This window comes from Ambystoma mexicanum, chromosome 4q (assembly GCF_040938575.1).
Source record: "Ambystoma mexicanum isolate Mex_15411 chromosome 4q, UKY_AmexF1_1, whole genome shotgun sequence".
Taxonomy (NCBI): domain Eukaryota; kingdom Metazoa; phylum Chordata; class Amphibia; order Caudata; family Ambystomatidae; genus Ambystoma; species Ambystoma mexicanum.
Window position 1 is genome coordinate 921,887,443 of NC_090928.1, and position 23,555 is coordinate 921,910,997.

At 46.2% G+C, this 23,555-nt stretch overlaps 1 protein-coding gene across 1 annotated transcript in view; it reads left to right on the top strand.

The window, feature by feature from the left end:
- The window catches only part of COX7A2L (cytochrome c oxidase subunit 7A2 like), a 76,380-nt gene that overhangs the window by 36,345 nt on the left and 16,480 nt on the right, over positions 1-23,555 (top strand). Inside the window, exon 2 of the mRNA XM_069608479.1 lies at positions 13,605-13,739. Coding sequence (XP_069464580.1) covers positions 13,605-13,739 — 135 coding nt within the window. The remainder of the gene's footprint in view (positions 1-13,604; positions 13,740-23,555) is intronic.

Consider the following 23,555-nt stretch of genomic DNA (forward strand, 5'->3'; position numbering starts at 1 on the left):
TTTTTGCTTGCTCTTAACTAAATCTGAATGGCAACAGCACCCTAGTAATAGAAGTCACCTGGGGTGTAGGTCTCTGCTGTATGCCATCCCAAATGGGTATTTACTGATTCTGAATTTAAGAGAGTGTATCGTTTTCATGTATATTTGTGTGGAGTTTTACACTGCTCCCTTCTGAAGAAGGCTTATATTAACTGACTGGTAATAAATTAATAATTGTTTTATCAAGAAACCCTGTATGTAAGTGTCTACTTGAATACTTTGTGTACCTCTGTGTAACTCCCCTACAGCTCACATTGACTCCTCTTGAGATAAACCTGGCTACTCTCAGTGGCTTAACACAAGATCTGGGGGCCCCACTGTGAGCCATGCTGAGGTGCCCCCCCCTCAACTTGACAACAGATCGCGAATTGCGCTACACTCTGGGGTGGCCTAGATTACCACGCTTGCACAATAAGCACAAACGTGTTGCTGAAGGGGTATGCCACACCATGCACTAGGAGAAAGATATAAATATGTGTTTTGATGCAATATACAGCACACTTTCTGAGAATAATTGTCTAAAAAGTCAGTGTTTGCTATTGTTGTGTAGAGTGACACCAATCCAATACATGCAAATCGCCAACAGTGCACATGAACATGAATGCTTTGCTATTAAAAATGCCATGCCACAATGAAAACATGTCCAACTGGCTGCACAATGTAGACCACTGTAGACCCATAATAACATTACAGTAAAGCATGCCAGGCCACATTTAGACATACCTAGAGTAGTTGCACCAAAATGCCAGTCAAAGCAGTGAGACTCGTAAACTCTTTAAAATCTGCAAGGAACTGGCCAATCCTGTTGCGGTTTCTACCTCTCCTGTTCCCTCAACAGGCCCTGTGTATGGCTTTGGCCTCTCGCTTCTCTGCTAAAACAAAGGACATCCTCTCCACTATCTCCTCTCCCTCTCCCTCTTCCTCTCTCGGCCCTCTTTCACCATCTCTACCTCTCCTCCTCCTTTCTCCGCGTTCTCTCAAACACCTGATGAGGTTTCTAGACCAGTCCCATCTATGGAAGTGTCATCGAAACAGGTGCTCACCTGCTCCACCAGAACCATCAAGGACCACATTGACACCCTTGATCCAGCCTTGGCCGATTTCTGTAATCATTCTTTTGCTACTGGAACTTTCCCCTCTCACAAATTCCTGGAAATGCTGGCCAGCTTACTCTCCATACTGAATCGTTGGTTGTCTCCATGACCATCAGTCTGGCTTAAGAGCTGCCAGAGGCATGGAAACTGCTCTCCTGAACACCTGTGAAGATCTGAGCTCTAACCTTGATTCCAGCATTCCTTCTGTCCTTATCCTCCTGCAACATTCCTCTGCTTTCAACACGGTCAACCACACCATTCTAGTCAATTGACTCTGTGAGATCCTGGGCATCATGGATCAGGCCCTGGAGTGGCTGACCTCCTTCCTCTTGGACTGCCCCTTCCAGGTCCAATTTGGTCCCTTTCACTCCGCCACACCTCTCTCTATATGTGGCGTTCCCCAGGGCTCTACCCTCTCACCCTGGTTTTTTTAACCTCTACTTGGACCCTTTGGCCCACCTGATCTCTACCTTCTCCTCTAACTTAGTGTTATGCGGATGACACCCAGCTTTCCTAAAGGCTCCCCTCAGCCTACTCTCCTCTCTCGCTCATTCCTTGTGTCATCTTCAACTCCACTCTTTCTCTGCTCTCATCTCGGACGTCGCCAAGAAGTCCCACTACCAGCTGCACCTCCTCAACAGGACTCTTCCCTTTCTCACTTTCCCCCAGAAGCTCACTGTCTCCAGTGCTCTGGTTCTCTCTAGGCTGGACTACTGCAACAGCCACTTTCTAAATCTGCCTTCCTCTACTCTCTGCCCTCTGCAACAAATCCAGAACAGGACTGCAAGACTTATCCTTGGCCTCAAGCCCAGGGATCTCTCCAGCCATGAAATCTCTCCACTGGCTCTCCGTGGCTGCAAGGATCAAGGTCAAGACCCTTTGCATTGTCCACAAGGCTTTGTGGGGCTCGGATCTGCATTACATCCAGTGCTCTCTTCCAAAATACCTTCCTTCTCGGGCCCTAAGGGTTAGATGCTTCTCCAGGCAGAGAGTTCTGGGGAATAGATCCTTCTCCCCTGCAGGTGCCTCCCTCTGGAATGGCCTCCCCGCCCCTCCCAAACTTGAGCCGGACCACCTGAAATTCCGGAAGCAGTTCAAAACGTTCTCTTCTCCTCTGCTTTCTGTCTCTCCCTCCCGACCTACCTGTCCGCTGTACCAACTGGTTTCTTGGCTACCCTCAGTCTCACTGAGTCCAGGCTCTTTCTTGATCAGTCATCCTTGCACTGCCTCCGGGCTTACCGCTCACTTAGGGGCCATAACTGTAACCCTCCAGTCCCTTGGTCTCCTTGCACTACCCAGAGCTGCGCTGCCCCGGCTGCACTTACTCAGAGCATTGCTGCCCTCTTTTCCCCTCCCCTCTCCCTTCTGCTCCCCTCCCCCCTCCTTTTCCCCTTGCACTTCTCATTCTCGCACGATCTGACTGACACATGGCTTAATAAGATCATTTGTATTTTCCTACCTCTGTTTTCCTTCCCTTGTCTTGTCGTGCCTACAAACAGTTGTCTACAGGTGGGTTTATATATGACTTATATCATATACCATTTTATCACAGATGCCCAGAAAAATATACAGTGCCGCAGTAAGAAATGGCTAGACTGGCAGAACCCAAATGCCAGTCTAGCCAGGTAATTGCACTTCGCAGGACTGCTTTATCAGAAATGCCCAGTTCAAAAAAGTCATACCAACTGAGGAATGACTAGACTGGCTGCACCAAAATGCCTCTCTAGCCACTAATACCACATATCGTGCTTGCTTAGGGTGGTCAGTGATAATGTCGAATGCAATAATGTCGACTGTCAAAATGTCGAGAAAAAAAATGTCAAACCAATAATGTCGCATTTTTTTCTACATTTTTCGAATTTTTAGAAAAAAATTAATATATATAATTAAAATGTGTTGAGTGGGGGGGTATCAGGGGGGTGTTTGGTGAGGGGGGGGGTTGGGAGGGACTCTTCTTGTTTTGATAGTGCTAAATGACATGTTTTGTCATTTTTTTTCTAAAAATTGACTCTTTTCATTATATGTATAGGTTTTCAACATTTTTTTCCCGACATTATCACTATAAACCCTTGCTTAGCATGGACATGGACGACCATTATGACTTATTGCACAACCCCACCCCCCACATAATGGGTTTCGCTGTTAAGAAGGGCCAGGCCCAGCAATAACTAATGTACAGCATTTCACTGTTAGTACCTGCATTCAAATGCCACATTTTTTAAGCAACTGACATTGTGAGGTGGGCTTAGTACTTGCATGCCAGGGGAGTGATTGGAAGGGTAGAGAGGGAACAGGAACAGGAGACCAGTCATTCTCACAGCAGCCCATAAGTGGGTGCTTTCAGACTTAAAGGAGAGAGTGAACTGCTTGTAACATTGACGCTGCACTAGAATAGTCTCATTAAAATGCGCAAAGAAGTTAGATGCCCCCACACAAATAAGTTTGCTCCTCCCCAGCACACGTGAACTTGGCGCCTCTCCCAACATTTGAGGGTTAGCCCCCCTGAAATGTAGGTTTTGTTGTGCCCCTGAACACAAGCACACACCATTCACCATATATATACACGCACACCCAGCCACCCATACATTTGTGTGCACCCTTTCACCATACACTCGCACACGCAGACATCATGGGGTTGAGGGGAGCCATAATACTTTAAAAATAAATCTTTTGAAGTTACTCTGACTTCATAAATAAATTATTTCCGCTAAGTACTGAACCATAACGGAAATAATGTCTTTATGAAGGCAGAGTGAAAAATAAACTATTGATTTTTTAAGTCATAGGGCTTCCCCAACCCCATGACATGGAGGCCTCCAGCCTGTGGTCTTCATGTCATGGGGTAGGGGGAGCCCCCAGACTTCAAAAAGAAAGTTTAAGTTTATTTTTATATTCACTCTGCCTTCATATAAATGCAGTGTGAATTCAAAAATATTTTTTTTTTTTTGCTTTACTCCAAGTGTGCCCACCTCCTAGAACATGTGGTCACAGGCCCCCCCTCCCCCCTGTTATGCCAGTGGCTACTCGTCTACACTACCGGGTTACTACTGCCAGGAGGCCACTTGTTGAAGTGCACCCTAAGGGTACTGCATACAATCTTGCCTAACACACCTTCATAATACAACCCAGGTTTGAATCAAATTTTAAATCCAGGAGCACCAACTGACTTGATACCCACGCGTACAGGCTTGAAACAGGGGTGCGTCCAAGCCCCATGCCTCTTCAATCATGTGGCTTGGATTCGGCATTCCAGGATACGTGAACCACCCCTGTGAATGGGGCTGTCATACATTAACTGTCTTGTGAATGCTGATGACGTTTTTTTATTCAATCTTAGACCTATTGGATTACAGAGGGAACGTTCTGTCATCTCCACTTATTTAGCCATAACCGTAAAAAAAAACAAGATCATTTGTTTTTCTAAAACTGCAAAAAGGACACACCGGTTTTAATTGGAATATAGATGTGTAAAGATGGAAGAAAACCTCCTGGTTGGGTTATCTGGGATTTCGAATTTTCAGTAAACCTAAGAACAGCGTTCTTGCCCATTTTTTGAGCGAGAAAATGCAGTGTTGTGCTGCTATGATGAAGACCAAATGCTGCCGATTCTCTCATTCCATTTCTACGCTTTTACAAAGCTTCAGTTGCGCCAGTTGCAGCATATTCATAGTATTTATTTATTGGACATTTGTAACACCAAGGCTCCACAATGCAAAAGGGGGTGGACAAGGGAGAAAGATACAATAACGGTCTTAATAGATCTTGTGACATTTGGGTCGTGTAACTGCAGACCAAGAGGTACGAGGGGGCGAGGAGAGCGGTTCTGCGTAAAAACAGTGGGAAGGGAAGGTAAAGAGGCAAGGGGAAGGTGAAGAGCCGAGGTGCAAGTGCTAAGGTGAGGCCAGAGGGCAAGTGCCTGGGAATGCAGGGAAGAGGGTCCTGGAGCCCTGTAGTACTCTGAGGGAACCATGCAGCCAGTCAATGAGGCTGAAGAAGGCATTGGCAGGGGAGGGGGAGAGTGAATGAGGAGGAGAAAAGGAGGGTCTTGAGGAGCTTCCGGAACTTAAGGAGATACAGCTGAAGAATGAGAGGGGCAGGGAGACCATTCCAGAAGGAGGCTTCTGTGGAGGAGAGGCCTCTTCCCCCCCCCCCCCCCCCCCACTCTTTATTTCGAGGAAGCGTCTGATTGGCACAGAGTTTGACCTAACAGACTGAAGGGCTATAGCGGTGAGGTATTTCGGGAGAGAGTTGGATGTAGCAGGGTCCCAGGCCCCAGAAAGCCTTGTGGATGGTGCAGAGGGTCTTCAATTTGACTAGCAGCAGCCAGGAGCCAGTGGAGCAAAATTAAAGCTGGAGAGGCGTGGTACCTGGGCTGAGGCCAAGAATAAGTCTTGCAATCCTTTTCTGGAGTAGTTGAAGGGGATGAAGGGAGGAAGATGGGAGATTGAGGAAGAGGCCGTTAGTAGTCGAGCCCAAAAGGACCAGAGCTCTGGAGACATGAGTTTCTGGGGGAAAGTGAGGAAAGGGACCTTTTGAAGAGGTGCAGCTGATAGTGGGCCTTAGCCAGGTCTGCGATGTGAGGACAGAAGGAGAGATGGAGGTATCGAGGATGACACCAGCTGGATTGCTGGCATTTGGATGACTTGGCCATGTTGAATTGGCTGGAGATAATCTTGTGGAAGAAGGTACCTTTGCTTCCTAAATGTATCCCAATGGCCCTCATCAAATTAAAACTTGGTTTGACAGCAATGAGGGCCTGGATTAAATGGATTATGCAGTCGTTACCACAAGATGTTGATATGTCCTTTGTATGAATTCTTGCCTAGACTCTAAGATGTGTACTCCTCTACATAAATTAACTTAAGTGCAGAAAAATGCTCAACATCAGAATATCTAACTCATTCAGAGAGAATCACTTTGCTGCCAAGGTCAAACTGGGAGCCTGACTGGATAGGCATAGTTGACTCACTATCGTGATATAAATGATGCAAGCAAACCATGTGGAACATCGGGAAGGTGAGAACTCTTCCACCCTTTCTTGAACGCTTCCCCTGTCCAATCATGAGTGAAGATTCCTCAGATTTTGCTGAAACACCCTCGCGATTAGGGAAATCTTCGACATCCGGGTGGGAAGGTCTCGCGATTTAGAAATGGTAGATTTTGGAGAAAATCGGCAGAATCTGTATCATGGCACCACTTGTGTACAGAATTCCCTGGAACAGCTCAATAACGTTTGTTCTGCTTTGAATAATGTGTTCATGATGGCGACTTTCATTTTTTGTGAGGAGTTTTGGCATTGGTTACTTGGTGGCTCCTCATCAGCACTAACAATGCCTATTAGATTCATCAATTAAATGCTTACTATAACCTCATAAATTAGTTTGTGAAAAAGATCTTCTTATGTATGAGTAACATCTTGTGGTCAACATAAGAAATGGAATGGTAAATTTGGTTGTTTTCAGTTTTTGGTGTGCAACAGGGGGTATCCTACCACATAGCATTCATGACATTACATTATTCAAGATACGTTACTTGGAGGGTATAGTAGCTTTGAATAATTTGCTTTTCAGCACTCGAGCTTCAAATGTTTTGGTTTTGCAGGATCAGTCTACAAAAATACAGGAAAACCAAGTAAAAAATGAAATGGTAATGACGAAAGTCGACTAACAGCAATATAATAAAGCTGTTTAGACAGTATTAAAATGTTTCTCTTTATTTTTGTAGACTGATCCTGCAAAACCAAAACATTTCTAAGCTTGAGTACCGAAAAGCAAATTATTCAAAGCTACTATACCCTCCAAGTAACGTTTCACATCTCTTGAAAAATGTAATGTCATGAATGCTACGTTGTAGGATACCCCTTGTTGCACATACCTTGAGCCCCTAATCCTTCCACGAAGAGGGCAGTCACTCTCGTTACCTTTTACTGTTTTTGATGGCAGAATTTCTTTAAGATGGAGTAACTTCGTAATTAGGTCTTCTGTTTTATGTTTCCCTTTTTCACCCCGGCCCCTCCCCACTTTCTTTGTGAAAGGCTTTCTTAAACCAAATCCTTACACGGACAAGAATCCAAATTCATCCCAAATCCCCTGATTCCAACCGAGAAGAGACTTCAGATCTAGCACCTACCTCCGAACAGAAGACCCTAAGAAAAAAGAAAAGTTGGCGGAACCTCCTTCTCCTTTCTGATATATGGTACTCCATCCTGAACGACAGAAGAGCACTTCACTTTCAGGAAACTACTAAAAGCCTGGTTACTCAACCACCCTCACAAGCAGGCCACCCACCCATACAAGGCCTGCTGTTACCAATCCTAAGCCAGACACCAGGGATCAAAGCAGAATGAAAAAGAAAATAGCATGGCTCCAAATACCCAGAGATCACCCAATACCCACTAAACACTTCTCTTTCACACAACCCACTTCTCCCACCTACAAAACGCGGCCAAAGGGCTAGTGAATCAACCCACCAAAGCACACAAACGCACAACACTTTAACCAAGCTATAAACCCAATAACCTCTGACAACAAATCACTCAAACACTGGACAGTGCCCTTTCGAACGCAATACCCAGTGTACAAAACGCACCTAGAAGCCTCATCGGCAAAGATGCCAGTTCCTCCTATTTCTACACGCATCAGCAGATAATCATAACATCAATCCTATTTCTCTCTTCCTCACTGACCAACTCAACCCACTTTTCCTTACAGAGCCACATGAGCGCATGGAGACCATGAAAATGGCTGCGGAGCGCAGTATAATTCAACTTAACATAACATTAATAAAAATGTCACGATGTGCCTCAGTTTCGTAGTAGTCCTTGCTATCATATATTCTTTGTTTCTTCATTTCTTACGTTTATCCACTTTTAGCGCCGTCTCATCCCAGTCTAGAAAGTGCATCCTACCAAACCATGGGGAACGCACTGAAGTGGCAGCTTGTCTTCTCCTTAGAATTTCAAACAGAATCAAGCCAGTGGTTCAATGTAGAGCCAACCTTCTGCACGAGACCACAAGCATCCCCAAACATGTTTTGTCCTTGTTGGGGCTCATCAGTGAGGAGTAGCTTGGGTCTCTAGGCCCAGCAGGCACGGGACCCACGTCTGGGCATACCTGTCCCACTCGGGGTGACAAAGCAAAAACAAGAGGTGATGGCTGGAAGGTTTAGAATGAATCCTAACCACTGGCAATGCTCTGGGCACTCTTGTTCAGTGGAGAATTGCCTAGCAATTCAGTGCTGGACTGCCCCAGGGCAGGACAAAGACTGATATGTTTGGGATATTTCTTCTCTGTGAAAGATAGTGAGCTAAAGACTCTGGGTAAGTCCCTCGTAACCAGGACTAATGTCTGGCAGAGGGACTCCCAGGACCCCCCTTGTCAATTTGTGATTCCTACAGGTACACAGAGGGAGGTGTTATACATTTAGCGATCTGATAATTACTGTTATACGTGTCATTTGTGGAAAATGCACTTTTTCAATCATATTACCGTTAACTGAAAGAAACATTTTTTTTTGGGTGCAGTTAACTGAAAGCATAAACATGTTATGGCTAAAGCAACTTTCAAAGATGTATTTGTTTTGTCGTGTTGCAACTTGCCAACCAGGTGGTCAGTGTCCGAACATCTTACTGGGTTAGCTGGGTAACCTGGAACCTGGGAAGGGTTCCAAGGCAGTGTATATAAGGCTGAGTGATCAGTATGAGATTCATCCTGGGCAGGAGGGCCTCCTTTATATTAATAAACATTTATATTTAACCCTTACCTGGACTTCTGGATCTCCTTTACTTCAGGATCTCCTTTACTTCAGGGCTGTATCATTTATATCTAGACAACGGGGGTATCGTTCAATAAATTCAAGCTTTTATATTTCAAGCCTATGCTTTTGAACATGACATGTTTATGAGCAGCCAGTGTAAGGTATGTAACGCTGTGAAAACATGGTAAAATTTAGTTTTACCAAGTTTCTGGCTACTGCGTTTTGAATTCTTTGTAATCTGGTTGTCCCATTATTGGGTAATCCCAGATAAATACTATTATAGTCCAACCTGGATGAGATGAAATAATTAATCACCATTACTTGATATGTAAAGTTTAGATATGGTAATTCTTCTAATGAGAAAGAAACCTTGTTTTTGTGATTCCTGAAAGTAATGCCTAGATTTGTTTACGTATTGTTTCGGTTCAGGACATTGTTAATGTTAAAGGACATTTGTACCGCGCACTATCACCACCGGAGTGGTCCCCTGGCGCTCTGGCGGTTCTGAAAAAGGAGGGAAGGATGAGTTAGTGGGACGAAGCGGGAAAAGTGCAAGAGAGCAGTGATGTGCTGTTGGCAGCCTCAGCCCGGTGGGTCCGTTGGCTTGGACAAAGCTATGCAGCCAGAAAGATGGGTGGGTTACCATCAGTCCATGTTTTGATTGCAGTAAGGCAGTCTCTCACTGTATTTGACCATGCATTGTTCGATGTGTTCAGATCCAGGGCGATCTGTGTCCGCTGTGTAATTATAAAAACCTGGCCATAACTCTGAATAATATGTATTAGCGGATGTAAATAATATTTTAAAAAGGATAGGGGGCTGTGCTAAGCCTTGTGGTGCTCCACAACTCGGAACATATGGTTGTGAGCAGATCAGGCTTAAACATACATGATGGGATATCTTTTTTTTAAAGGACTGTAGCCATTTGAATATGGCGCCTAGAAAACCATAATCCTTGTCTAGCAAGCTACATTTTATGGTCTGTTGTATTAAAGGCTGCTGAGAAATGCATATTAGTGATCCACCGGCCTTCTGATCTGCCCTTATCTGAGATCTAGGATTGCGGTGGTAATCAACTCAGTACTATGAGAGGTCGAAAACCATGTTCAGCTCCGTTGACTCTTTCCACATGCTCTCAGACATGTGGAATTACCACTCTTTCCAGCTATTGGAAAGAAGTGGAAATTGTGAGATGGGCCTGAAATTTCCTGGGTCCTTGTAGTCGAGGGTAGGCTTTTTTAAAAGCGGTTTAATTATTGAACATTTCCACTTAGTGCCACTGCTTAATGAAGAAGAGGTAAAAAGTCAAAAATTCAAGAAGAAATAGCGTGAAAAATACTGTAGCTAATTTAGGTCGTATGATGTCATTAGTTGAGCCTGTGCATGTAGCGATGTTTAATTGTTTCAGTGCATACTGATCCTGTATCTTTAAAATCGCTTACAATAACCAATTTTCACGTTTCTTTGCTGTTAATAATTTTGGTTGAAACCTTATTTGCTTCGTCCAATTCAGTCGTGATATACTCGTTTTTTTTTCTTTACACAGATGTTTCACTAATCAAAATAATTCCCTTGTGTTAGTTTGTATCACTTCTTTGACACTCCTACTTTTATTTTGCTTTTACAATTTCTTTTTTTATAGTTATGCTGAGGTTGCTTTAATGTCCTATGAATCTCTGCATCATGTTTGTTGCTGTTGTCTTGCCAGGTTCCAAATTCCACCTCTTGGCAGCTAAAGTTACCTCTTTGAGTCTTAGACTACTTGGGATGCACGTGCAGCTCCCATACACAGCCTAACGATTCTGGCTAAGTAAAATCTATTAGTGTATGAGAAAGTGAAGGTGCACGGCTGCAGAGGTGGTGGGGAGCGCAGTGAAGGGCAACAAATGTTTTTTCAGTAGTTATAGAGGCTAAGGTAGGCCCAGGTATAGGGCACAGGTGATATTGTGTAGTAGTAGTGAAATAAAATGTGTAACGATGATGATGTACACACAGGGACGGGGTATGGGAAATACTGCAGCATCGCCACATTGGAAGTGAGGCCTGAAATTTGTATTCCCTATTGGAGGTGCTTGGCATAATGAAGAGTTCAAGTAACTTTCCCTTTCTCAAACCGCAGGATTTAAGCTGAGAATACTGGCATTGATGCCGAAAAGATAATGGTTTAATTGTAACAAACTGTAGCCCTGTGAAACCAGAATGGAATTTGAAGGACAGAGCAAGGGTAGGGCTGCACCCTTCCCGAAGGACAAGTCCATGGGAGCCAGGTTACAGGGCTCGAGCTGCCAACATGATCTGTTTAGATTTGAGGCACTGGTTTAATGTGGTCCTCGAGAGAGCAAGGAGGTGTACTGCGGGTGGGCAACTGATCAGGGGGGAGCGAGGAGTAGACCATTATGTGATTTGTGATATGAAGATATGAAGATCAACAACCTACTGGGCACTCGCCAATCAGGCTTCAGGCTAAGACATGGGACAGCGACTGCCCTTGTTGACCTGAAGAATCAACTAGACGACCGGAAAGAAAAAGGTGAAGCCTCCATCCTTCTCCTGCTAGACTTGTCCACCGCGTTCAACCTTGTCGACCATTATGTCCTATGCAATCACCTTAAACAGCCGCCCATTCTTTTTTAAGGAAGCCACCACCTGGATAAGTTCACTCTTGGACAACCGATCCATGAGTCTACTCACCCTCCTCCGCAGCAGACCTAGTACCTATTACATGCAGAATACCACAAGGCTCCTGCGTCTCCCCAACCTTGTATAATATATTTACAAAGCCCCCGTTCGACATACTTGACAATCTGGGTGTCTCATACACCAACTATGCTGATGACACCCGGATTCTCATCCCCATCCTAGGTGATTATGAAAAAGACGTAACCATGATCAATAACATGTATCTAATTATACAAACATGGATGGCCACCCAAGGCTTATGTCTCAACAATGTCTTTTCCTTGCAAAGCGGTGCACCAGGACTTTTACCCTAGAGGAGTGTTTTTATTTATTTATTTTTTATTGTCTGGGAGTCTTGCCTTACACTATAAATAAACGTGGACTTAGTATGCTGAGTGGATAATGGAATCTGTCACTACTGTCTGTTAGGCATGATGCAATATGCAACTGTTGTGCTTACTGTCATAATTGATCCTGGCATTGCTGTGCCAAATGGAATCTTCCGATTTGCTAACTGAACTTAATGGAGCCTGGCACTCCTGTAACTAAACCATTAGTAAGATAATGTGCAAATTCCAGGGCTTTACATGGCAATGCCTGAAAATGTGTACCAGGAATTTTGAAAAAGGAACCTTAACATTGATATGTAATAGCAATAAATAGCATATGATGCGAGTACCAAAGCAAAACGTTTCCCTATCAGCCAAGATGTGTTTCCTCTGCGTACAATGGCAATACATGACAAATGGTACTCCTAGCTTGTAGCAATCCCAGTGCAATGCTTACATATCAGACAGTATTTTTTATGGTTAGTATAGCAAACCTCTGGCTTATGCTACCCCTTACCCAGACCCTTGGTAGTTACTAGTGTTTATTGCATGTTTGAGGTACAAGGTGGGTGGGGGGGCTGGGGAGGTGGCCTTGAATATGTGTATCTGACTGCATTTAGGAGGAAGTGTCCAAATTCTAGGATCCAGTAACAAGGCATACTTGGTTTAATATGGCTCATGCATCACTGTCTTTGGTTTCATGAAAGTGATCTGTTACTCTACATTTGCCTGATTATTACCTTTTTGTTACCAATACCATTTGTTATCAAATTAAGTATTGAATTGTTTTCTGGCCACTGTATATCTATGTATGGGATATATACAGTGCAAATGTAGCTGGGAAGCAATGGAGCACTGTTGATCGGGGTTTCACCCAATAGTTACAAGTAGGGTGTAGTGGTAGCAGAGGGGTTTGGGTGGGCCTGGGGAGGAGTGGACTGGGCAATCCTGGAGGGGAACAAGTACTGTTTAGTGGAGCAGTCAGTGGAATGTTGTTTGCAGTTCAGTGTCTTTGGGACCTTTCTGAAATCTGATGAAGCATGTAAGTCTCATCTGTGTTCATAACTTGTTCCAGTGGTGGGGTACTCGGCAGAAAATGGGCTGTTACTGTTTTTCCCCCGTCTTGCAGTTCTTTGTTTCCAGTCTAGCTATGTTGTAGTTTCTGGTTGCATGCGGACTGCTGAAAATAGAGAGGAATTCAAACAGCTAGAGTAGTGTTTTGGTTGGGACTGCTTTCCATGTGGTGCATGCTTGAAGAGCAGCCAGTGCTGGAGAGAAGTGGTTGAATTTTCATAGTCCTGGAATGAAGCATCACCCACACTGCTGGATGGTATTCAAAAGGGCTGAATTGGTATTGGACTCCTAGAAGGGCATAGCCACTGTCCAGGTGGGAGATGACCAGCGCTTTGTTCTATGCATTCATAGAATTGAGGGGGCGAGTGACTTTTTATGCCTAGTTGGTACCTTGTAACTAGAAATATGTACACCTGCTTTAAACTCTTTCTGAATGTTGATGGTGGTGAAGTAATGCTTTTGTGGTTTCTTTCGAAATTCACTTCTGATTCTGGAACATTCTCCAAGTTATGAGCTCTAGTTTTCTCTACTTTGCTATTAAAGTTCAATACAAGATACATGTTTTAGTAGTTGCATGCAACTACGTGTTAATGTTTTTTCCAGTTTTTAATTGTTGGCTAAATTATGTCTACAGGGTTTAAGACCTGCTGTTGTCTCTGATGCACCACCCATGATTTTTGGCACCCCAGTCAAACATGCCTCTGAAATCGGCACATCTCCTGAATTCCTTGGTAAAAACAGAGTCCCGGACCTGCAGAAGGTGTTTCAGGTAAGAAAATGAGAGCCAGTTTGATGCACATGAGTAATATCTGAAAATTGCAGATGCAGTTAAAAATTACTTTACTCTAGACATGCCATGATCTCAACAGCCATTTTTGTGTTCTCTGGTGTTGTGTAGATGTTCTTAAGGCCCTGTCATCAAGGTTCTTGAGTAGATCTTCCTCACTCTGGTACTACTAGTAATTTGCTCAAGCATACCAGGCACTCCAAGTGGTAGTCATGACTGAGAAGCCCAGGCCTAACTGCAGGTAGATATTTTTTTTTTTGGAGGGTAGTCGGGGGTTCACACCTTTCATTAATTACCAATGAGAGATGGCAAAGAGAAAAATATACACAGGCAAGTAAATTTGTAAAACTGAAGATGCTGCAATGTATCGGGTAAGTAATACAATTTTGAGAATAGTTCTTTAGAGATAATGTAGAGTCCAGACAAGAAAGAAAAATGCAGTAGGGAGGCTTTTATATCTAGGCAGAGGCTTTTCTATCTAGGCTTGCAAGTTCCAGTAGAGACCAGTGGTGCGAGCAGGAGAAGTCTTTGTCGGAAAAAGCGCCCCAGTGAGTAGGTCTGGAGTTTAGTTGAAGGGAAGCCCTGAAGAGTCTGAAGTTGAAGGGGGGTGAGGGGGTCCAGAGATGAAAAAAGATCTGAAGAAATAACCCACCAACAGCGCCCGAGGAATAGGAGATTAATATGCTGGGACTGAAGAGTCAGTTCTGCAGTATGCGGTTAGTGGTTTACAGTGGTGGTTACTCCACCTTTTGCTCAGCAACCACCAGAGCACCAGCGTCAGCCCACTGGTGCAGGTGAGATGCACAGCCCTTGGGGCATGTTTATTCTTGATCCAGTGATTCCAAGGTCTGGGCAAGAGGAGCTGAAGTGTGAACAGAATGCGCTCAGCAGATGTAGTTTATAAAGGGATCTTACTCTGGCCCAGGATTTGGCTTCTGCGGTTGGGGTACTGAAGAGGAGACCCCAGTGAAAGATGATTTTTTGATTTTGCTTGGAGAGTTGCACCAGAGAGGAGCCTGCCACTGAAGGACTGGGTGGCACTTCAGAAGTGCAGTCGAGGCAGTACAGGCTCTGTAGCGTTCCAGGTAATGGAGATGAAAGCATAGCACTTAACCCATGTCATAGGATGAAGATTCTCTGGTTGGTCGGCACAGAGTCTGCAGAGAACTGGCAGCATATGGGACAACCGCCTCTGGGTCCAATGATGTGGCAGTCAAAATTATCTCTAGTCGAGAATAGCCTCTAATTTAATGTTTTTTAAATTAAGCAGCTCTTTTTGTGTTGCATATGTAAGCATAGACTTGTTTGCTCAATTGAGTCTGCATAGTATGTTACACATTATGCTTATCATTATGTTGCATTTGTGGCTGAATTAATAGATCCTTTTTTTATAATTTGTTTCTGAATGTTGGGCTTTTAATAATTTTGGTTTTTGTAAATGTATGGTGTTTTTGAACTTCTCTATATGTTATTTTCAGAGGGTATCGTTTGATCCGATTAGGCCTCCTGGTTTGACTAACGGTTCTCACCCGACTTGTTTTTTATTTATTTTTTTTATTTTTGTATTGCTGTGTGCTGGTGAATAAAGGCTTAAATTGCCTTGAGTTTATGATGGCACAATTGTCTTTGTGGACTGTTGCAAGCAAATGGCCATTTACTTTTATCTCTGGATTTGCAAATAAAAGTTCCATAATTTTATTAAGTTTACTAAATGCAGTTATTGTGTCAGTATGTCTGGCAAGTCTTCTCTTCTCTTCAGCATGTATGTACATTTGCTGCTTATATTCCGACACTTCAGACAAAGGCGGACTTTGTATAATGTCTTTCCCTATCCTCTGTGTGAATGGCACCTTCATTACAGACATATGCCGTTCAGTGTTCCTTCTATGAAATTGTCTTCCCTCTACTAGCGTAATTATTACCGACTGGTTTGTTTACTGCTTGTTCCTATTTTAGGGGGCAGATTTCCATTGCACGTATGTGCCTCAGTGCGGTATTCAGCTGTTAAATGCTCGGTTTTTATTTTGTTGAAGCAGATCTGGTCAGAAATGTGTATTCTACAACATTACTTTATTTTGTATGGCAGGTTTTGTTATTGAATACCCGGTGGTATACGTATATTCCCTTAAATATTTTGAATGTTGTGTAAATGTAGAGCCCCTACTCTAAATGAATGAATATCTTAATTAAATGCAGTTGAATTCTAGATTTAAAATGTATGCTGATGTTTGCCTAACCCGTCCCTTCCTTCAGTACTTGGAAAGGTGCATTTTTATAATTGTTTTTATTTTTAATGAATTCACATCCGGCAAATATGTTGTACAGCAGTGTTTAATATGTGTGTACTAGTTAAATGTGTTTCTCGTTTTATAGTATACAAAAATGTTGGAGCTGCTTGACTGAGAACAAACATGGCCAAATTACCTGTTTTGTGGGATGCTGCCCAGTCAGAGGAGCTGGGGCGGTATGGGGGGGGGTGATTCATGTAATAAATGTGTGTCGAAAATGGGCGCTTGCGTGCGTTTTCGTGCGCAAGCGCCCGTTTACATATTTATGGAACACATTGCTTACCTGAGACCTGCGTCAAATCCGCGTGGGTCCAACACGTCACTGCAACACCACGCAGTGACATGTTGGACCCACGAACGCCTTGCGCGATACGACCAGCAAAGGTGCACACCGTCCAGCGCACACACCTAAAAAGGGGGCGGAACACGTGGAATGAGGAACAACACGCAGAAATGTGGGCATTACAGGGGAAGCACTACAGTAAAATCCTCACAACGGCCACATCCGTGTGCTAACAACACGTATTCATGGAATCGAATGGGGGCAAAAGACACGCAAACCCAGAAACAAGTACACCACGCGAAAGCAGGCGCAAGTGCCCCTGCGCAAACAACAAACGCACATATACAGATACGATGAATGTACCATTCCTTGCAGCAGTGATCGTGGGACACCGGAGGAGGAGGAGGATAGCCAGGCCCCACATTTTTTTTACCCAGGACCAGCCTTTTTGGGATGCCTGATGACCAGATCTATGGCAGGTATAGGTTTCCACCTCATATCATCCTAGACCTGGTCACTGAGTGGGAGGCTGACCTCACATTCCCCCCACCCTGTGCTCCCAAGCACTGAGCCCCTTGGAAAAGGTGCTCAATGTTCTGCATTTTTTGGCCACTGGGTCATTTCAGCAGACAACTGACATAGTTGGGGGCGTCTCACAGCCCAGTGTCACGCCGTCTACACCAGGTGTTGGCAATCATGACTGCACGCCCCTCAGTCCGCAGGCACATATACATGCACGGAACACCCACAGTAAGGCAGGCCGTGGTCCAGGTCTTCTACAGGGTGGCACACTTCCCAAATTGCTTGGTGACATTGATTGCACCATGTGTCCCTGCGTCCACCTAGGGCCACTGAGCACATCTATCGCAATCGCAAGCACTGGCCTTGCATCAACGTCTAGGTTGTATGCGATGCCAAAGGAATCATTACCTCTGTATATGCAAACTATCCTTGGTCCAGCCTTGATAGTTTCATGTTCAGAATGTCGCCCCTAAACCGGGACCTGGAAGCTGGGAGGAATGGCAATACATGGCTTATTGGTGAGTACAAGTGCCTGTGCACATGCATGCATGTCACACACAGACAAATAGCCAAAGCGAACTAATGACAACCATTCTCACCTCGACGGGACAGTGCCTACCCTCACAGCACCTACATGATGACACCAATACTTAATCCACACCACACCACCCACCACACCACCCAAGGTAAGATACAACGCAGCCCATATCGCAACCAGGGCCATAGTGGAGCGCACATTCGGGGCGCTTCTGCTCCCTTGACCACTCCGGTGGCCAGCTACTATATGCACCACCATAGTGTGCAGGATCATTTTGGCAGCATGTGTCCTGCACAACGTTGCAACATGGCGGGCGTACCGCTGGTCATGGTGGTGCCCCCACATCCCCAACCACATGCACGCCCGCTGCACATGGGAGGGGAAAGAGCATGTGGCGAGGCAGCCCGTTCAGAGTGTGGCACCATTTTTTCACTTAAAATCCCACCCCTGCGGAGTGCACACAGGCCTGGCACATTCCAGGTGACAATCGATCAAGGGACAATCATCTGTCCCAACCTTACTACCCTGAGAATGTGTCCTGGAAGTGCTACATTGTGGGCATCCCTAGCTACTTAAACCAACCCAATCCCGTGTGACCAAAAGGTACCCATTCAAGATGCAGAATGCCACTACCCCCATGCAAAACAGCACATCCAAATACTGGTATGTCACCTGAACCCTCCCAAACACGATGCCGCCCGTCCGACACACCATGCCATGGAATGTAAAAAGTCACAAATGCACAATCCATGGCACAACTGTCATAAAGTGCACTCTGACAAATGTAAATGGGTCACAAACAGTTCTCCCTGACACACAAAAAATAAAGCCAAACACAGGAACATCCATTTACCAGCATAACATATAAACCCAGGAACCAACAGTGAAAATGCCAGACAGTGACCATCAAAATAGCACACGTGCCTCCATGTGACAAAGCCACCACATGGACCCCTTCCATCTTGAGTGGGTCTCTGCTAGCTAAAGGGGGCAGTGTAACGCATGAAGGCTATCAATGATGGAGACAGGCAAGGTAACATATGAAGATGTAACATGAAAAAATACACATTTACCAATATCCAAAGCAAAATGCATGCTAAACATGCACTGGTCAAACAATCCTGAATCCCTACAAGCGGTGTATACACACACACACACACACACACTTCAGACTAGCCACAGAAATCATGGAAGCCCAATGCCTCTGTTATTGTTGTTATTTTACATTTATATAGCGCCTTATATACCATTGGTATGGTCTGAAGGTGCTGGTAGGTTGAACGCCCTTGGGAACCGTAGTTCAGGTCAGTAGAGAGTCAAAAGGTGCGTGTGAGCACCAGGTTTGTGTGCAGCTCATGCAGTATCCGTGTAATGGCTGCTTTCTAGCGGTAGGTGTGATGGTTGAGAGGTCAGGAGTATGTGTTCGTTCTGGCAGGATTTATCCAGACCGGATGTGGCTGCGTTAGGCCTGAGGAGAACGCCTGGCTGGGGGTGGGTGTAACCAGCAGTGATGAGTGAGCGGCGAATGTTGGTATGGGAACACCGAATGGTGTACTAGTATCTCTGTGTTCTAGTTGAGTGGTGATGTAAAGAGAGAGTAAGCCTGGAGGTGAGATATGATGGGTTATATGCCCTTTTAGACATTCACTGTATTCCAAACCATACTATATACTTCGTACAAATTCTATGTGCTCCAGTCCGTTCCATGCACTCCTATCAACTCCATGCACCCCATTCTGCTCCATACATTCCGGTCTGCTCCACGCATTCATGCATTCCGGCTTGCTCAGCGTAGGGCCCACTGTGCGTTCGAGTCCGTTGCGCGCGCGCTCCAGTTCGCTGTGCGTACTCCAGTCATGGTGGGTTATATGCTCTTTCAAGCATTCGCTCCATTCCAGACCATACTATATACGTCGCATAATTCTATGCGCTCAATCCGTTCCATGCCCTCCATCCACTCTTGACTGCCCCTGCGTGCATTCTTGTCTGCCCCAAGTATGCATTCTTGTCTGCCTTACGTATGCACTCCTGTCTGCTCCACGCATGTGAACCTGGCTGGCCCATGCTCTACACATTTGGCAGCCCTATGTATTCATCCATTCTACGCGCTCATCAGTATTGGCTGCAATCTGCACTTGTTCGTTCTACATACTCGACCGCTCTACTCAACACGTCCGTTCACTCTGGGAGCTCGTTCGCTCCAGGCACTCGTTCGCTCTGGCATTCATCCGCTTTATGCCCTGACATGTACTAAGCATTCGCTTGTTTTACTCACTTGTCCCCTCTACGCACACACCCCCTCTACGCACTCGGCAGCAATATCCTGTTCAATATATTCATCTCTACACTCATCTGTTCTATACCTTCATCCGTTCTGTACAATCATTCTCTCTGTACACTTATCCACTCATCCGCTGTATTCATTCATCCGCTCTATACACTCATCTGGTCCACACACTTGTCTGTTCTACACACTTATCCCGTTTACGCTCATCCGTTCTGGACATTCAACTGTTTTACGCACTCCTGCGTTCTACGCATCAGGTGGTTTGATGGATTGATGTCCTTGAGTTGCTGTTGGTCTGTTTGGGTTAGTTTGGTACAGGTTGGTTTTAGGGGAAGAGCCAGGTTTTCAGCAGTTTGCGGAAAGATATTAAATCCTCAGTTAGGCATGTGTAAGTTATTGTCACATTGTCACAGCTGCCCTCCTTGCAAGCCCATGGAAAGGGGAAGCAGGAGTGGCATATGTATCTGGACCCCAAGCAACAAACACAAGACAAGCCTGTATGGGCCCAGCCGGGACACAGTTGATGCCTCCGGATGCCACACAAAGCAAGACACTGTTACATGAATGCACAATAGACGAAAAAAAAATGGCCATGGCGGAATGGGTGGACCACCCAGGAGGGAGGACGTGCAAGATGCACCTCAACACCCACATGCGTGGATGTTGAGAATTTAAAAAAAAAAACCTCCATGGGTTCATGGCCCCTGCACGGCTAGCCTATAGTGGGAGAGCTCTCGCTGCTGTTGGCAGCACCCTCTGGTGTAACATTAGGTGAGCATGGCAAGGAAGGCTGACCACGCATAGCCCTGGTATGCCCCTCAATGGCCAGACGCATGCAGGCCTGAAAGGTCTGATTCTGTGTGATTATGGTAAGGAGGTCCCCATGCAGCACCTCATGTGCTGCATGGAGTTCCGCCTGCCAGGCCTCTCGTGACGCACAGATCTCCTCCCGGGTTGCATGGAGTTCAGCAGAGATGGTGTGTGTCAGCTGCTCCTTCTGCTGTCCCGCCCATCTCAAGTGCAGCCAGAGTAGTTCTGAGGGAGGAGTTCTCTTTCCTCGGGGCATTCCTGTGGGCCTCTGCAGCTATTTCAGCTATGGCTGTGCGCAGAGCCCCCAGTTCAGCCCGTCTGTCCCTGTTGGTGGCCAACATGTCCAGCCTGTGCGAGCGGCATGTGGACCACACAGTCTGCTGCTAGAGCTCCATCTGCCTTTCAGGGGGGAGAATGGAATTGGCCACCCTTTCCACGCCCTGGCATACATGGAATTCTCCAACACAGTATTCCCTGGTGGCACATGGCCACCGCGTTGCTGGACAGCACACCTGTCGGAGTGACGATAGTTGAGTGAGAGGAAGATCATCACAGGCAATCGGCGACCATAGGTTGGATCAAGAATAGAGCCAAGAGAGGCTGCGCAGAGATTGTCATGGAAGGAGGGAGCAGGTGTGGGGATGAGGATTGCCTCTGTGTGCAGGACATGGTTTGTATGCAGTCTGCATGACAACAAGCACATATCGGTCCAACATCACATGAGTCACACATGGCAGTCATGTCAATGTAGCCTGAACTGGCAGACAATCATAACACATCACCCAAGCAACATACACGTGGCCTGGACAAACACGCATCACCACTCACCGGACATTGTCTCATAATTTGGCATCCCTCCCACACCTTGGACCTGCCCCACTGCAATCACTAGCAATCTCCTCATATGTAGTGAGTTCTTCATTCTCTGGTGGTGTCCTACTGCCAGCCGCAAGAGGAGAGGTGAAAATTGCAGCCAGCTTGTCTTTCGCTCGGCGTCGAAGGTCATTCCAACACTTAACGACATAATCTGCTGTGCACCTCTCATGTCCCGAGGCACTGCCAGTGGGCCCTACGCTGAGCAGGCGTACGTGTGCTCTTTGCCTGCACCAGCATGTCGCTGCCGTGATCCCTCATGTACTCCACGTGTATCCAGTTCCTCAACACAGAAACTCCTCTTCCTTGACGTGTGGGACTCCTGAGCTGTGTCTGTGGGTCCCAGCATGTACTGCAGGAGCACGCTTCCTCCTCTTGTGAGGTGGTGCGGATCCTGATTGACGGATCTATTGACACTCTGGTCAATAGAGGCTGGAGCGCAGGTGGACTGGCCAATGGAATCAGGCAATGACATGACGATCGAAGGTCGCACTGCAGGTATTGGCAGCTGGGTGCTGTTGCCAGGACCCTGCGCCGCTCCTGCCTTGGTGATGGGCCGGGATGAATACAGTCCTGGCTGGGTGACCCAGAGCAGCATTGGTGGTAGCTGCAGCTGCCCCTGCAGCTTCCACACCCTGGCTGCTCGGAACAGCAGATGGCACTGCTTATCGGGTGCTGGGGATGTCCGCAGCAGCTGCATCTCCCTGACCCGCTTGGGTGGGTGGCATGGTTTTCCTTGCATGGGCCTCGACACCTTGCCCTCGTGGACCACCATGGCCATGTCGCCCAGGTTTATAGTGATGGCATGGAATGCAAATGCATCGAAAAAACATTGAAACAAATACATTTTTGTTCAATTATTTTTTAATGTCATGGGGGGGGACCCCCAAACTCCCCCCCCTTTTTTTTTTTACACCCCTTAAAACTCATTAATAAAAATAAAACTTTTACCATTTTAAATAATATGCATTTTTTTTCAATGCTTTTGCATTCAATGCTTTGTATTCGATGGAATCACTGGATACCGTCGCCCACCTTGGCCACGTTGCCCATCTTAACCACCACGCCCACCTCTGTGAGGTCGCCCAGCTTTGCCTCCATTACCACTTGTTGCCCTCCCAGTCATGGCACTGATGTACTAGCTCAATGGGAGGTACAGACGACAATTGTCCTGGGCAATTGGAGTGAGGGGGACAGGGTATGTGAGAGAAAATGTACCACTGTGCTCTAGCAAGACTGTATGTGACCCCTGGGGAAAAAAAAACTGGTCACGCAACGCTCAGGCTCCCCAAAAACATGTGCGAGTCACTTTGCATCCGGCTGGCCATGCAAAAGCACATGGAAGACCCACGCTCCTGCCCCAAAGGCCATTTACCTGCCTGAGCTGCCTCCTACGAGCCATCTGCTGCTGCCAGCCCACTCTGTGTGACTGCTGCCCATGTGCCCTGTATTTTGGTGCCTGCACTGAATCCATTGCCAGGGAACCTGTTGTGACCCCCTCTGCTGATCCTGAAGACTCCCGACTGCCATACCACCACGGCTCCACAGCCCAGCCCCAGGAATGCCTTGCCCACCCACACCTGCCTCGGGGGTTGCCATGTACGACCCTACACCATCTGAGGCTAGTGGCAACCCCCCAGCAGAGGGCTGTCGGCTTCTCTCCTAGAGAAGTTGGCATCCTGGTGAAGCAAGCCCTGGGACATTATGATGCCCTCTTCCCTGGACGATCGCGTCAAGGAAGGACGAAGTAAGATCTTGGCAGACATCGTGGGTGCCATCAATGTGGAGGGGGGGTGGCACCCGCGTGACTACCAACATGTCCGTAAGCGCTGGGAAGATTTCAGGTCCAGGACCCTCAACAAGGCCCAGCGCCTCCTCAAGGCTGGCGATGATGAAGCGAGGCGCCGGGCGGGTTGACCAACAATGAGATGCGGGTCCTGGAATGCATCGACACTGTATGCCCAGGTCTTGGATTTGGTGCTCTGCCTGGAGTCGCTGGTTAGTGTTTGTTTTGTTCTCCATAGTGCATGTGTATGTTGATGTGTGGCTGGAGTGTGCACCTTGGCCTCATGTATGGCATGCCTCCTGTACAGATGTCTCCTGTACAGATGTCTGTTTGCATGTCTCTGACTGTGCTGCATGTGAGTCCATTCAAGCATGTCCCACATCAATGGTATCTGTGTTGCAATGCGTGATG